Source organism: Mesitornis unicolor, unplaced genomic scaffold (assembly GCF_000695765.1).
Source record: "Mesitornis unicolor isolate BGI_N332 unplaced genomic scaffold, ASM69576v1 scaffold5445, whole genome shotgun sequence".
NCBI classification, from domain to species: domain Eukaryota; kingdom Metazoa; phylum Chordata; class Aves; order Mesitornithiformes; family Mesitornithidae; genus Mesitornis; species Mesitornis unicolor.
This window is the reverse complement of record NW_010187375.1, coordinates 2,538-19,576: the sequence shown is the minus strand read 5'-3', so window position 1 is coordinate 19,576 and position 17,039 is coordinate 2,538. Positions and strand designations below refer to the sequence as shown.

At 36.5% G+C, this 17,039-nt stretch overlaps 2 protein-coding genes across 2 annotated transcripts in view; both read left to right on the top strand.

Moving 5' to 3' along the window:
* Positions 1-8,533, top strand: part of RP1 (retinitis pigmentosa 1 (autosomal dominant)) — a 30,374-nt gene extending 21,841 nt beyond the window's left edge. The window contains exons 6-9 of the mRNA XM_010185414.1: positions 4,841-4,992; positions 5,556-5,634; positions 6,513-6,588; positions 8,449-8,533. Of these exons, the coding sequence (XP_010183716.1) occupies positions 4,841-4,992; positions 5,556-5,634; positions 6,513-6,588; positions 8,449-8,533 (392 nt within the window). The remainder of the gene's footprint in view (positions 1-4,840; positions 4,993-5,555; positions 5,635-6,512; positions 6,589-8,448) is intronic.
* A 3,378-nt stretch (positions 8,534-11,911) lies between these two features.
* On the top strand, positions 11,912-16,331 carry LOC104541367. Its single transcript, XM_010185413.1, has 4 exons — positions 11,912-12,006; positions 14,097-14,270; positions 14,882-15,094; positions 16,093-16,331. The coding sequence occupies exons 1-4, from the start codon at positions 11,959-11,961 to the stop codon at positions 16,276-16,278; spliced, it is 621 nt and encodes a 206-aa protein (XP_010183715.1). The 5' UTR covers positions 11,912-11,958; the 3' UTR covers positions 16,279-16,331.
* The last annotated feature ends 708 nt before the right edge of the window (positions 16,332-17,039 follow it).

The window sequence follows — 17,039 nt, the reverse complement described above, 5'->3', positions numbered from 1 at the left end:
CTTTCCCTGCACATCGGTGGCTGGCTTGGGACCAGGCTGATGGGGAAATATCTATGGAGCTTCCTGTTTTGCAACAGGGTCAGCCTATTCTTCCAGGTAAGCACAATATCAAACCAGCTAAATCAAGGCACTAACTGATGCCAATAGAGGTGAGTTCATTGTTTTTCATCGAGCCCTCTATTCGTTTTTGGCTGCTGCAACACTTTTTGTGTGTTTTTTTCTGTGGTTACTGGGCATACTAAAGTAAAAGGCTAAGAATCACTGGAAAGGAGATAGGAGAGTCTTTAATGCTTTGAATTTCACAGGTCCTTCAAAAAGACTCCTTCTTTTGTAAGATTTTCAGCATTTGTGTTTGCTTTAAAGTAGAAGCAATAGTAAAGACAGATCACATACGTGAAACTACATGAAGCCATCAAACATGAGTCAGATCACAAATTATTTTCAATAACTGAGGATTATAGCTCCAGTATGACTATTGTAGTGGGTATTTTAGTTTCTTTCTTGTAAGTGGCTGAGACAGGATTCTAGAATATTTTTAATTTCTGGGTGTGGAACAAAACTTTAACAATATTTCAGAAGGCTATAAGTGTTTAAAGCTGTGTTACTCACATAAAGGTTGTATTGTAATTTTAAAGGTGAATGATGCCAAACAATATCAAAATTATCTGGTGGTGTTGCAGTTATATTGTTTTAATGTTTTGCTCTGCCACACCAATCCCTGTCATCCATGCTGGATGTTGTTGCATCCATGCTGGATGTCTCTGCCTCAGCATTGGGAAAGGGATGGAACGTCTGTGCTTGCTCTTCCCTTCTCTCCAAATGGCATTGTTCTTTTTTGGCCTAAAGAAACTACAAGAGCATAGCAAAACCAGTGTATCCTAGGATGGATGTGGGTGAGGAAGCAAGAATGCTGGAGCAGATTCCAAGTCTGTAGGATGTGATGGTAGAGGAGGAAAAGTCATAACAACATGGGTATTACTTGTACCGGAGTTTTAACTAGAGTAAGGTATACCTGGAAAAGATTCCACACTTTCCTATCTTTCCCTCCCCAGAAAATCATATCAGTTGCAGAGGACAAGAATAATGGGATGAGAAAAACTTCCATTCAAAGTTCTCTAAAAAGACTGGAAATTCTTTTTCAGATTATTTAATACTATAGCAGTTCTTGGTGGTACACTTATGATACTTTGTGTTGATCTTGCAAAATTGAAATGGTAACAGGCATGCCAATAGTAACAGCCACTGTGGGTGCAGACTAGAGGAAGAGAAATAAATAAAACTGAGAGGCAGAAGTCCATAAAATGGTTCATGGATGTGGAGAAACATACCATGGGGCAGTCATTCTCCTAATAAAGAACTGTGTCGCCAAAAGCTGTATTTAGACTAATCCATGATGAATGAGCACTGAGATTAAGAACCTGAAAAGAAAAGAAGAAATACAGGTTTATGCCTCATTAATATGTCTTTAAGAGAAAAAAGAAGAGCAAGAGATATTTCCTCCAGTGACATAGTTAGCAGCATCAAAAATCGCTGCAGCTTGGATGGGATGTGTTAGCACATTCACCATTAGCTAGACCTGGCACCATCAGACTGTCCTTTGTTTCGTTCTTTACAAAATGCCTTGGATGATAAAACCTTCACTGCTGATGAGGATATCAAATTGTTCTTGGAACTGTTTTCTGCCGAAAAATTATAAGAACCTTTTTGAGCGCAGAATCATGAAGTTGCCTGAAAGATGGCAGAATGTAATTGAACAAAATAGACAATATATTGTTTGATAAAGTTTTTGCTTCCCAAATATGCCTTTCATTTACCAAGGAAAAAACACAATTACTTTTTGGCCAAACCAATATGTTGAGTATGCTCCAATCCCCTAATGCAGTTTCTGTTCTTCCACAAATGTTCTTTTGCTCAATATTCTGGGACACTGACCTAACCTACCTTCTAATTTTCTGAGTAGGTTGTTTCCTTATTTCTGAGATAAAGCTAAAATGACAGTTTTTTTATTATCAAGCGATCTTGGTCCATCATGAAGTACAGCAGCACACTTAAACTGTCCTCTCAATCTGCATTTTGTAGTTAACAATTTCTCCCTTACACAAGAGAGGAAGAAAAAACTTCTGTGCATTTCTGCCAGGCTCCGTATAAGAGAGGTCATGCTGAAAGGCTTTGGAGAAGGCAGTTTCATCTCTAACTTAGTAATTGAAAGACAGGCTCTGTGTCTTTTTGCCAATATTATATTTCTGCATGAGACAGTGAAAAGAGAACATAGCTTTTAACTTCAGAGAAGATAGTTTGATAACAGAACAGTGAAGAGGTCTGGATTCAATCTGAAAGAGAGATGATGAGAGGCACTTTAGAATCAATTTCTGAATAAAAAGAGGCTGAAACATTTTCTGATTTAACAGCCTTTTTATTCAAAGAAAAAATATCTGAATTCAACTGTAAAGAAGTATTACATAGAGACTTTGTGGGTCTAATGCTGGGGGACTGAGCACCATTTTTTTAAACTTTTTATCCTCAACCATCCTACTTTTGTCCCCTTCTACTCATGTTTTATGATGCAATCTTTCACTATATGATGTTGAACTACTTGCTGGAGATAAAACAGAGTTGGACAGTGTTTACTCGCTGGTGGAACTTTGTTCTTGCAGAAACTGGAAAGTTGATAGTTAATGAAGGAAGGAATTGTAACAATAGAGAGGATTGTTGGCGTCTTAGACATGAAATTGTTGCTCTGAAGAAATTAATTCTCTGCCTTTGCCATGATCTGGTCATGGGGTATTTGTTCACGTGGGTGATGTAAAGAAAAAAATGGAGAAATAAATAGATCAGATGGTGACATGGTAAATGATGTGGATAAAATACAGTATTAATTAACAGTTCCTAAATGAAAACTATTTTGACTATTGAGACAAGTGTACTCTGGGAAAAAGTAGTACATGACTATGCTGCTAATTAAAGACAGCCAAAAGCTTATGTCCCTTACATGTGGCTGGCTTTTGGCCAAATAATAATAGTGGATCTGAGAAAAAGATAAGTGTTTTATCTCTCTGTTTTATCTCTCATAATTCGTAGGCATAAGGGAAAGAATTAAATTTTGTGAATAGTCTTAAATCTTACACATATACTAATTTCAGAATGATGTGTTACAAATGTAAAGTAATCTAATTCATAGACAAAAATAGATGCAAAAAACACAGTTCCTTCTCTTAGTCTCTGTTCTGCACACTCTTCCATGGAATATCTAAATGAAAGGACCATAGAATATCTCAAGTTGGAAGAGACCCATTAAGGATCATCAAGTCCAACTCCCTGCTTCTCACAGAACTACTTAAAATTAATTATATGACTAAGAGTGTCATCCAGATGCTCCTTGAACTCTGAGAGGCATAGTGCTGTGACCACTTTCCTGGGGAGCCTGTTCCAGTGACCAACCATCATCTCGGTGAAGAACCTTTTCCTAATGTCCAACCTGAACTGGCCATGACACAGCTTCCTTCCACTAAGAGAATCACTATTTCCTACGATAAAAGCTGTGAGCATTATAAATACACATAAATACTTATTTTAAAGCTGGGATGATCCCTAGGATTATGAGAGGCAAAAAGAAGTGTAAAAGATTGTGAAAATTACTTTAATTTTAAAGTTAGCTATTTTAAGTCTCTATGCTAGATTTATTAATAGAGTATGTCTATGGTATAATATTTCAGTGGAATTTAGAGGTACCCAGTCATCATCTGGAAATGATCTAGCTCTGATGCTAGAAGCAAACTAGTACTAGTGTTATGCGTGGGCATGTTAAAATAACCTCTTTTAGCTAAATTGTTACCATTATTCAAACTGAATTCTTTAAAGAGAGCTTGTACAGTAACCTGCACACAAATGTCTTGTAAATAAATGTAAGATAATCATAAAAAAAAATGCATCAAGGGAAAAGCTGTAAACACTGAATGGCCTCTTAGCATAATTGCAGATATGGACTGATCATGAGTAAATTTTCACTGGTTATTAAAAGAAGGTGTTTGTTCATCAGAAAAGTGAGTTGTGGGAGCACTCTGTTTCAGAGGGTTACAATCAAGCATCATAACATATTTCAAATGGAAAATGATAATTGAATGATGATAATGTTGATGTTGTTCTGGACCAAATGATCCAGAAACTCTTTTCTACTTGCAAGACAGAGAAACACAAGGACACCTACATCTGGCAGAAGAGCTTCTGTGCCAGAAAATAAAGTTTCCTATGTCCGTTTCATTATGTCTGGACCTCACTTGGTTTAACAAAATACTGTTACTGTATGTTGGCATAAACTTTGCCTTTTGCATGTTACATCTGAAGCTTATAATTGCATGATTTTATCTTAATACTGACTATTATTGGATTCCTACATCTGCATTATAATAATCGAAGTTTTCTACTGATATGTATTTTTTATGTATCATAGTCTTTATTCCAATGTCATTGGATTTTTACTGAAATTTAATTTTATTTGCATTATCAATTCCTATTAAATAACCAATTTATTGAATTTAAGCCCTAGGTGCCCACCTCCCCCTCCCAAATTTACAGCCTTTAAAGAATTTCCATATGGAACATAATAAAGGCAGTCTATACTATCAGTAGAAGATGATATACACAGCCCGGGACAAAAAGCATAAATGTAACACTAAAGCAAGTTTGTAATTTATTTTACTTAATATTGAATAGGATCTTTAAGGTATTATACTCTTAACTGTCCTTGGCATGGATGTATTTGGACTCTACAGGCACATTCACAGCTATTATTGTAATTATAGTAGTGTTTGTGATATGAAAGGTTGTCATTTTCTATTGTCAGTGACTGTCTATAAAGTGCATGTGACAACGGGAGAACTGTGGAATGCTGGAACTGAGGCCGACGTCTATATTTCGGTCTACGGAGAAAGAGGTGATACAGGATCAAGACAGCTGCTCAGGTCACAGAAACCCAAGAAATTTCTAAGAGGACAAGTAAGCAAAAGACAGGACATTTTCTGATATGTTTGGATGACTATTCTCTCTCAGGTGGATGGCTATTCCAGGCAAGGTGCTATTAGAAAAGAATTAATTACTGTATTCCAATGTTTCCCCAAATTCCACAATTAAGCCAAAAATACTTTCCAGTGCTTTTGGAAGACGAAGGTTTCCTGAATAAAATAGATAAACTCTGTACTTTTGTTTTTAATTCTTCTAAAAATTTGATTTAATAAGTGAAAAGGAACCTTTACATTTTATATCTGCATTTCTAATATTGAAATCTGCTGTAATTTAGCCAATTAAGCTTTCAGCGGGTTTCTGTTTTCTGACTCTGATCCCATTCATTTGAATGGAACAATGTCCATTAGCAAAGTGATCAGGCTTACTTCTTTTATTTGAAAAAAACTGTCCTTGGTTTGTTCTTACCTTATGATTAGTTGATATTTCAAAGGATGATCTTGACAGAAGAGTTCTGTGGGTTTATGGGTCTTTGGGATTCAATGGCTGAAGAATGCTCTGCTTTTAGATTTTACTTAATTTTTTCTGATTGATTACAGACTGACATCTTTGCTGTTGAAGCTGTGCACCTTGGGCATTTGTACAAGATTGTTATAGGACACAATGGTCTTGGATCAGGTCAGAAATCTCCCTATATAGTCACGGAATACTGTCTACAAAGTTATTAATGTTTTCTTTGAAATAAAATATTTATTTCTAATATTTAATATATGAAAACATTTTAGAAGTGAAAGACAACGACTTCTAAGGAAACTGTTCAAGTAATACAGTTATCTTATTGTATCATCACAAATTCAAAATATTTTGTGTTCACTTTCAATATACTCTTATCCATTATGTTTAGGACACCATCTGCTACTGTTCTGTAATTTTTGACTAATATCTATAGAAAAACTGTGAAGAGGGGGAGTGTCTGCATCATAAAACATTGAATATGTCTTGTGCAGTTTTTATTATAGATAAAACAGGCTATTATAATTTTAGGCTGATTAGCATTATCAGTTACACTGTAAAGATGCAGATGGAGATTTTGGGCACACTATCTAGTCATTAGACACCCAATTAATGGCAAAGCTCAAATTGCTTGCAGTCACAAGTCTTGTTTTACAAACTCCTGAGCCTAAATATTGTAAAACATAGCTACTTATTTTGAGTCACGATAAGCTGCTATCTAATCTTGTTAATGCTTTGATTGGCAAAAAAAAATAAGTCTCATATAATGACTGTGTTAAATAAGGTGGTGGGGATGTGCAGCACTCATGGCCACGACAGCCATGGAGGGACCTAGCAGCTTGCAGGTGCATAAGCAAACTCTACAGTACCTGGAGCATGTGCTGTCTTCTCTCCAGCCATGAGGACAGTTGTGACTCCAGCAGCCTGCCAGCTGAGCTGCAGATTTTGCAGTTCCAGTGGAAAAGAGAAAGACACAGAAAGTCAGACCTAGTTGAATCTGCCTTTCTTTAACTAACTTTTTTTTTTCTTTAATTTATCCTAAGGAAATGGCTGGTTTCTGGACAAAGTTGTAATCAAGGATCCTATAACAGATCTGGATTATATTTTTCTTTGTCACAGGTTGGTGGTTCATTTGGGCTAGATTTTTAATAAATTTGTAATTACTCATAGTTTTTCTTCTGAAATGTCCTGTCATGGGAAATATATGTTCCCTAAAAAGTAAGCTGAAATGGTCTGCTTTTTCTTATGTCTCTCTGAGTTGTATCTGTCCCAAATCTCTGGTGCATTTGAGCTAATGAAAAAGCAATAAATTTTCCATTTGGGAACTTGCTATTCCTGTGCATTGTGAACTATTCAAGACATACTTTTTTGAAGGCTTAGGGGAGATCTTATTACCATGTACCAGCACATAAAGGGTGACTACCAAGAAGATGGAGAATCCCTTTTCACAAAGAGTCATATGGAAAAGACAAGGGTTAATGGACACAAGTTGCTTCTGAGGAGATTCCAATTGAACTCCTGAAGAATTTTTTTTCCATAAGATCAATTAGATATTGGAATAATCTCCCAGGGGAAGTGATGGATTCCCCTACATTGGTCAGTTTTATGAGTCAGCTTGACAGGGTGCTGACTAATCTCATTTAAACTATACTTTTACCTTGAAATGTTGGACTAGATGATCCTTGTTCCATACAACCTGGTATTCTATGACTCTGTGACTCATTCTCTATATCCAGTACCTTGCATCTGACACCAACAGGTCTGTCCATTCTTGTCATGTGATGCCAAGCATTTCAGAAGAGTGGGTTGCTGTGTCTCTAGCAGACTGATTCTACTTTACTGAAGTTCATATGGAGGTTAACCTGGGATTCTATGAACTCAGGATCGGACTTTAAGGTCTTGTGAAACGGCTGTCACAAATGCAGTGTCTTTCTCATTTGCCTTGCAGCCTGTCACTGAGCTGCAATGTAATTTGAAGCAACCCTATCTTCCCTGCCTTTTCACCTGCAGATGCTGCTGCTCCGAATCTTTTGTTCTATAGCTCATTTCTAATTTTATCTATGCCTGATTAATTCTCAATACCTTACAGAAAAATTATACTTGATAAAGATCAGTGCAAATATTAGGAATGGTAAAGTCCAGTCACGTATGAATCTAGCTGCAGCTTGCCAGTGGCACCTCAATTCTATTTCCTGCTCTCACTTCTCTGAGTGAATAAATAACTGTCAGAGACAGCTCAGAGTGAGCGATGTGCACACTGAAACTGATTTATGTGTGAGTAAGGGCTTTCTGCCTATCAGATACAGTACTTCATCTTTGCCTGACCTAATTTTGATTCTGTATTCTGGATGAGATGAACTGCTATGAAGAGATCTATAATGCTAGCTTCATACATAATTTAAGAAGAGTTCAAATCCATTTCAGGCAGAAAAATACAGGGTATGTGCTAGTTATTGTTAGAGCCTGACGCCCATGCTTGCTGGTCTTGCTTCACAGTGTGTGAATCCTTTTGACTCAAGTGTAGTTAGACTTAACTTATGTAAGTAGATGTGAAGCAGGTACAACGGCAAGGTAAAAGTATAGTTCAGACATGGTAAAGTTGTTGCCTGTGTTAGATTTACCTCGCTTTATAGGGATTTTCAGGACATGCAACAATTTGCATCCTGCTGTAGCCTTCTTGCAGCCTTCAAGCATCATGACCACTGCACCTTTTGTTATTGGTCTGGGATCAGTATGAGTTCTCCAATTTATAATAATTGGCTTAGGCCTTTCTACCTTAGTCCAGAAAAGGATTTATTTAGAAGTTTCATCAAGAATAATCAAAATCTTTTTCACCAAAGTCAATCTCTTTTCACTAAAGCTGGATTATTATATTGCTCTTTGTCAGACTTGAGACTATAATAAATAGAACAGGAAATATCAGTATGCAAGAGAGATGCCAATCAAGGTTATATGACTGAAATGGGTTCTGCTTTGTAGGTGGCTGGACCAGGGACAGGATGATGGCAATATTGCTAGAGAACTGACTGTGACAGATGCCAGCACATTTCCAGGAAGTAAGTGAAAATTGGTGGGGAGGAGAACCCAACCTCACTGCAACTTGTGTGAAATGAAATGAGGATGATCTGTAAATTAATTACGCTGTTTTTATATGTACAGGACAAGAGCTGGAACTCAAGAGAGAGGAAACTGTAAGAATGTACCTTTTTATTTTTATTTAGACCATTCAAATTATGCTTTAATCAGGTCAGTTGTTCTCATGTATGTCAAATTTCCATGTACCATTTTCTCATAAGTTCTCTGCTTTTTGTTTACAAAACTAGTGGACTGCTGAAAAGTGGAAATTTCAGGAAGGCAATACACTTCAGTTTTACAACAGGCTCACCCATGGCTTCATTTGTCTCACTCCAGATAGCAGAGTTGATGCACTTGGTGACAAAATAAACAAATATGGTAATTTATTTTTCGTGTTTAATATCTTTATCAATTATCTGGATGAAGGGATTCAGTGCACCCTCAGTAAGTTTGCAGATAATACCAAATTAGGTGGGTGTGTTGATCTCCTTGAGGGTAGGAAGGCTCTTCAGAGGGACCTGGACAGGCACGACTATAAGAACTGAGAAATTATATGCTTGGTTTTCATACAAAACACAAAAAAATCTCCTATGGTATCTTGTCAGTGGCTTTTGTTTACCAAATAGAAACTTTTTGTCATATGCAGTTTAATGCTGCCACTGAGCTGTCGTGGCAAGGACAGCTACAGTCTTTTGTAACTAGATCCATCTAAGCTAAAAAGTTTGAATTTCCAAGTATAGTTCATTAATAGGGAGTATATATGTGTGTGTGTGTGAGTGCGCCTATATATAAATGTATAGAGATATATATGTAAAATTAATTTTCTTCCATCCTTGTCATTGATTTTAATGGCATTCTTCCAGTTCCTCCTCTTTATCAGCTTCCATGCTACTGTGTTACTAACACTGAACTGTAGTGAATATCATGTTAGGCACACATATTTTTGTTATCTTTGTAGTGATGGAGCTGCTCAGCCTTTCTGTCATCTTCCCAGGGACCTTACACGCATCTTTCTTGAAGTGATAAAACAGAGTCTTTCAGGACACACCAAAAAGTAGATGGAGAGCAGTGCAATCAATACTCGTTAGCATAGCCTATAAAAGCACTTTAGAAAAGCTGCACCAGGAAATTGAAATGTATAATGTGGAGAATCAGTAACATTACAAACATTGAAAGTGGGTGTTACTCTTTTACTAAAGCTCTTATTAGTTAGCAGTTCTGGTCCTTGATTTCAGAATATTTGGTGACTCATATACTGATTAACTCAAGTCTCCTATCTACAGCTTTAGGATTTGCAAGTGTCTTAAATGCCTGAAAGAAATGCCTCCCTCCCCTTTATCTAGTGAGGATATATTAAGCTATAGCCCTATATGTAATACCAAATTATATATGCAGCAGGTGCACAGCGTGGTCGTGCCCTTCCTCCAAGGAGATCCATTTAGGATCACAAACTGTGAATTATCTGATGACAGACCAAACTACTTCATTGTAGGAATTTGGTCTCTAATCTGCACAATTTTGCTGCTTTCTAATGCTGTGTCTTCAATTGGTGGATTTAGACAAATCAGATAATTTAGACACTGCAGAGTTCAAAATCTAACATGCAGAAGTCAAATATACACTGCTGACTGTATCCTGATTTTCATCTAGATGCACTTTCCTTTCTACAAATTAGTGCATTTCTAATGGTATTTTTCTGATGTAAACATGTGACATTTTTATTGCATTCTATACTTTTTGGTACATTGCTATGTACTAGATGTAGAATTCATATGAGTGTTATCTCCTCAATTTTAAATGTGTAATGTGTATAATTGTGTAAGTACCACATCTGATGCACAGATACTAAATATCAGTAAAGATTATAAATATAATTATATTAGAAAGAAAGATTAAAACAAAATTAGTATAAACTGGCTGTTAACTCACTTAGATTGAAAGTCAGAAAAATGAGTAGTGTGATCTGCAGCCTTCCAAGGATTTAGGAATACTTAGGAATTAAACTGGCAATCAAAAAGAGCTTGATTTTTCTGAACAATATAATAAAATTGCCTTGCTATCAGAAGAACAGTTAATGACATAGAAATAACCATGTATGCTTTTTTTATAGTTAAAAGTACAAAGTACACACAGGTATAAAATGAATGCAGGCACCTATCATGCAATTTTTCTACCTTCAGGACAATATCTTTCTCCCTTAATTTATTTCATATTTGTTTGTTTTACTTATATGGGCAGTAATTTCCAAAGCATCTAGAATAATTATATGCAATAGAAGTCCACAAGTACTGAATAGGGAACTGTTGTTTAAATCTTCATTTAGGGGCCCTGCTTCCTTGTTTGTACTTTGAAATAAAGTCCTCTGACATAAATTATCTACCTATGTTTCCTAATAGGAAACTTGGCATTTCAGATATTGGTAGAAGTGTTTATTTGTCTTCTGTAGATCTAAAGCAATATAATCCAAAGGCCTTTAAAGTGGTGATGGCGAATTATATCAGATGATAATTTCGACTAGGGTTTTTTAATTTCTCAGGAAGCTTTATCGCTATTTGAAAGCAGATACCTATTGTGACAGTTACGTGTCCTCCCTATGTTGCCCCAGAACTAGAAACCCCATCTGTATTTTCTTATTTGTGGTGTCATCCCGATGGGCACAATGATCCTTGACTCTATAGTTCTTACGCTCCCAATGACACCCTGAAAATCTTACTTTATGGACACCCTAGGAATCCTCCAGAGATAACTGCATCTTACAAATGGGCAACATAATGTATTGGTCGAATAGTTGCTTAAAAAATCAGCTGTTGCTGCTGGGAACAATGGACATGGCACTACCTTAGCTTTCATCAGTATTTTGCAGCTATAAGAGGTAATTGTTTGGAAAATTGGGCAGTTTTAAATTTTAGAAGTCAGGAGCAATACTGCAAGATTTGCTTTACAAATTCTAATATGGATACAGAGAAAATGAATTATCTTTTCCTACCTGAGAGTTTTATGTTCCCTAAATGATCTGTTATTTATCATATAAATTCATTGCTATAGTCCAGTCCATTATGCTGGAGTCTTCAGCTCCTTTTCATGGTTTTTTTTTTAAACATATGCTGATCAAAAGGAATTTGTCCCTTATCACTAGCTCTTAGGGTTTTTCTTCTCAAGGTAGTGAAGCAGACAGTAGTCTCTAGATGCCCTTTCCTGAAGAAACGAAGGAATTCATTGATCAGAGAGGTCAAACTGTTGAGTTAAACGCTTGATTCACTCTTTTCCCTTAAAAATGATAAATCATCAATTGTAATTAAATACAAATATAAATTAATATACTCTCATACTTCTAACATTTTTTTCCTTTAACTCTTAGGTTTTTTTGATGTAAATGTTAAGGGGGAAAATGTATGTGTATTCAGCAGTCATCAGATGCCACATCTTGCTCTTGCTCTTGTCAATGGCCATGTGATTGGAAAGGTAGGAAATGTTACTGATTTCTGCTTCATAACTACATTTTATCATCTGATTAAAAATAATGTTGCTTTTAATCTGTCTAATAATTGTGCTTCCAGTCAGATAAAGAGCTAAGAATTGTAAAACTGAACCTAGGAAATTGCCAATGGATAGGGAAACTTAAATGTAGGGCTTTGTTTTCTCACAGTTTACTTTTTACTCTTTGGTAGTATTTTTTAAATAGACAAAATGATTTGATGTAGGAATATTTTCTCCCTTTCTCAGCACTTGCAGTATATAAATAGGCAAATAGAGTTGTAGAAATTAGTTCTGATTAATCTCTTCTACTGATGAGGGAAGATGTTCCCCTTTCACTTTTCCAAGTTCTTCCTCCTATTTATTGAGTGAATAATATCATAGTCAAAGCTAGTCCTGTTCCTCTTTTATATGATATGCATTGGCATTAATGGGAATAGCATACTCTCAGTATAGTTAGATTTCTCAACAGGGATACTGTCAGGCTGCCAGGCAAACTGTCAGACCTCCTTGCAGGACTACCTAGTGTTCATGTTCATTAGTGCAATTCAGATACAGAGAATCCCTTGCAGCTTACTAACTGAGTACTTAAACTTGAATTTTCTCTTTTCAGCTTTGCTACTGACATGCTTTATGAGTTTGAACAACCTATAGAGAATCTGGATCTCAATTTTCTTAGTTTTAGTTGTGCAAGACATTCCTTTTCCCAGGGGATGTGCTAAATGCTATAATTTAGAAATTTTTGAGTCCCTGAAATGAAGATAGGTAAAAATAACACAAAATGGCAGTACAAAAATGGCAATTTACCTTATGTCACAGCTTAGACCCAGCCAGCAACCTAGCACCATGCAACCACTCTCTCACTCACTCCTTCTGGGATGAGGAGGAGAAAATATAACAAAAGGCTCATGCATTGAGACAAGAACAGGGAGGGATCACTCACTACTTACGGTCATGGTCCAAACAGACATAACTCTGGGGAAAAAAACATGGGTTTAATTTGTTGCCAAACAAATCAGAGTAGGGTAATGAACCACTGTCGCTGATTGGCTCAGCCTTGGCCAGAAGTGTGTCTGACTTGGAGCCAAGGAAGCTTCTAGCAACTTTTCACAGGATCCAACCCTGTAACTCTTCCCCTGCAACCCTTCCTCTGCTACCAAAACCCTGCCACAGAAACGCGATACTCCTTATGATACATACTTAGTTATACTTTGAGGACATGCTGGCTTACTTGTTTCACAATCGCTTCTAAAATCCATTCAATTTTTCCTTTACTTTTATGTTGAATCTGATAGACAGTTTTTTTGAGCATGAAGCTTTTTCTTCAGAAGTTAGTGCCTTGGAAATGAAAATTTTCCCCAGAAATATTGATCCTTTAAAGTCTTAAAATCACTGAAAAAATGTTAGATGGTGTAAGCCAGAAGTCTTTGAAATTATTTGGCTGATTTTTAGCATTTTACGTTTATTAAAAAAGTAGTTTTATTTAAATATGGGAATGATGGTGGAGTTGATAAAATATATAAATATGTATTTTGTATATTATGTCTTTTATACAATGGGATCACACAGCCTGCAAAGCTGAACAGATAACCATGGACAGTGTGTTGCTGTACTCTTTCATGTAAGACTTCTGACTTCTTAAGTGTTTTCTGTGAGAACAGTATAAATAAATGAGGAGAAAAACTTAGGCAAATGAAGGAGGGGGCTGCTGGCAGACAGCTGCTGCAGTTAATTTCCTGTCTACATCAATTTTATATTCCAATCTTCTCTGCCACGTTTGTAGGCTGAGACTCTAACTCCCTCTCTGATTGAGGCACCCCCCGTATCTTTCAAGTTATCCTCAAATCTGTGTCATCTTTAGATGTACTGTTTCTGTGCTTAGCAATTCGAGAGTCCACAATTTTAGGACTTTGGTATCAGGACTACAAACCTGAAAAATATAAAGACATTTTCGTACTAGACTGGTAATACTGTGGAAAATTGAACAATAAAGAAACTATATTGTGATACTCTCTGTTCCGGATTTTACCATATCTAGCAGTTCATATAGTTTATTATTCTTACTTTGATTTTGTTAGAACAAAGACAAGACTTGCTGTGAGCTCCGTGTTCACCTTCAACCAAACGGTTGTGCCATTCTTGAGTCGGCCAGGAACCTGGGTCACACCATTATGTTCAATCTTCAAGGCAAAGTAGCTGATGAAACAACAGGATATGCTGGACTTTCCAAAGAATTTGTTGTGCATGTCAAGGTAAGATGGACAGAGGGAAATCGAGACGACTCTTCTAAAACTTCTTGTTATAAAGCAGATAATCAAATGTCAGAGGATTGCAAGCTGACATTCCTCCAGGTGGAGCTAAACCACAGTTTAGCAGGCAGGCGACAGGAGTTTTCCTTCACTGCTCTCTTGGGACGAGCAGTGCCGATACTGCAGCTGGTAAATGCATTAGAGTGGGCTGTTACACAGAAAAGATGCATCTCTGAACTTATAGTAAAGCTTCGAAAAGTAGTAAGGTAGGTACATACAGGAGAGCTGCCTGGGAAATGACTTAATATGAAAAGCGAATATGTTCCTTAACTTGCCACACTCCTTGTGTTCTGGATGTGTTGTGCTGCTGAGCAACACAAAGCAGGGAAGCTGAGGAGTAAGGAAGGATTTCCACTCTCCAGGTCAGCATCTGCACAGAAAGCAACAAATATTTAAAGGCTGGCAGTATACTTGAATTACCTGGGACTTACTCATTTACATGTTATACATGGAAACACATTAATAAGTGCTTATAATAAATCAGTATGAACAATATAAATGTCAAGGTTTAAAGCTGTGCTATTCACAAAGGACTCCTTGTCTCTGATCTATAGGGTATGTTTCACCATGGTGCTATCATTCTGCTCAATGCAAGTCTCTGCCAGGCTCTGTCCATCAAACCTGATGGGAGCTGCAGTGGAGCAGGTCGGCAGCAGAAGGAATCCTACTGGAAGGTGCATAAAATTAGCTCTGGAGTCTGCATGTTTGAAAGTGTGAGATACCCAAGAATGTATCTGAAGATCAAAGACGACCAGTGTAATGGAACAGTAAGCAGTTATTGTTTGTATTTCCCTCTGCAGATAGTTTGAGTAAATTGTCAGTGATAGCAGAGAATATCTTTATAAGTTTTGATAAAAATGGGATAAAACATTGTTGAGATGTAAAATTTTCCAGATCTTTTCCTTCATTTACCCAAGGAAAGATAGAAAAACATAGCAAGAGAAGCTGTCACATCTATTTGGCATTTGATTTTAAAGACCTGATTATATTTTTTAAACCATTGAGAATGTGGATGTAGTTAAAAACTATTTGTTGCTAGATAGCTGATGACTCTCCGTCAAGATTCTCTTGTGCTAATTTGATTTGCACTGAACACCTACAGTTCTACTGGTGTGATATCCTGTATATTTAGTCATAAAACTAGGCTTGGGGGATACTTGAAATATTCTGATTTTTGGACCTATAATATTCTTCACCTACTAGGAGTTTACTTATTGCAGATTTACATTTGAGAGCAAAAAAAGAGAATGAAATATTAGTATTAGTATTTGCTCATTAGACTCAGTGTTTACTAATCCTATGTCTGTTTGCTGATATGTACTGATATAATTGGTTTGAATGTGGCAGAGCACAAACATATTCAAGGGCTTAAAGTGGTATTGAGTCTAAATAAATTGATGTTAATACCCACTAATGTATAATTAAGATGTAAGTTGATTAAGTGGGAAACACCTTTGAATATATCCTAGACTTTGCCTAAATCCTAACAGAAATTGGAAATTTGCTTCATAGGCAAACTTTCACTTACTCAAATTATGTGATTGGTCTTTCTGTTCACAAAGGAATTAGCAAGACCAAGATATGTGTGTATACATATATATATGTGTGTGTGTGTGTGTGTGTGTGTGTAATAATGTAGGACACTGTGAAGAACCTTCTGAAATGTTATTAGAAGTCAGTATTATTTAAGCCTTAAGAATGATTCAACTTGCCTACCTATATCAATTCAATTGTTGAATTCACTTTTCTGTTTTGAATTTTCTAGGGCACCGGTGATGAATACTGTCACTTTAAAATTAAGAAGAATTTGGAAACTGGATCTGTAAGTCTAGAATCAGTGCAAAATAAAGGGATCTATGTTGGTCTCCTGCCTGATGGCCAGACTAAGCCAGTCATTGACACTGGAGAGAGAAACATTTTTTTCTACCCACAGGTCATCAAACGTATGTAATTTCTTAATATTCTACAGTTTGCTTTAGTGATTAATGTTTCTGAATGACAAAGAGAAAGTGTAAAAGCTAGATTGACACAATTTCCTTTGTGATTCAATAATTTTAAAGGTGAAAAGTTTGTAGTGCCCACACTTAATTTCTCCTATGTAGCTAGTTAATTTTTCTTCACTTTTTTCATTTCATAATAAATGATGCAGAAGAAATTTGGTTTTTACTGAACAAACTAACTTTTGAGTGTAAGAATCAAAACAGGTGATTAGTTAGAGATGGAGTTGACTTCCTGGCTCTACTCCCCATCTGGACACAGATTACAGAAGCCTAAGAGATGCCTTGCCATCAGCTATACCACAGTCTTTCCTGGTTTTGTAGGTAGCATTGGCAGTGTTCAGTTTCTTTTTTAATGGTGCAAAACGTATTGTGCTTTTCCCATTAGTATATTGATTATGTGATTCTTCTGTCCAATAGTCAGACTTGAGAGCTATTGCAGTCGGAAACCTCCCTCTCTAGGGAGCTGACCTGTGCTGATCAACTAGCCAGGACTTAGAAATTAGCTCTCAGCACACTCTGGATCACCGTTCCTGGATTGTCTGCTTGTCTCATCTCCTTCAGGAGAATGAAGTTTTTAAACTGGTGAACAATTGGTTACAAAACACAGCCAGTTGACTTGGATTATAGTGGCAGAAAACTATTAAAGTATTTGCATTCTTATCTGGTGGACATAGTCACAGAAATCAAGAAATGAAACATCTAATGAAAATGC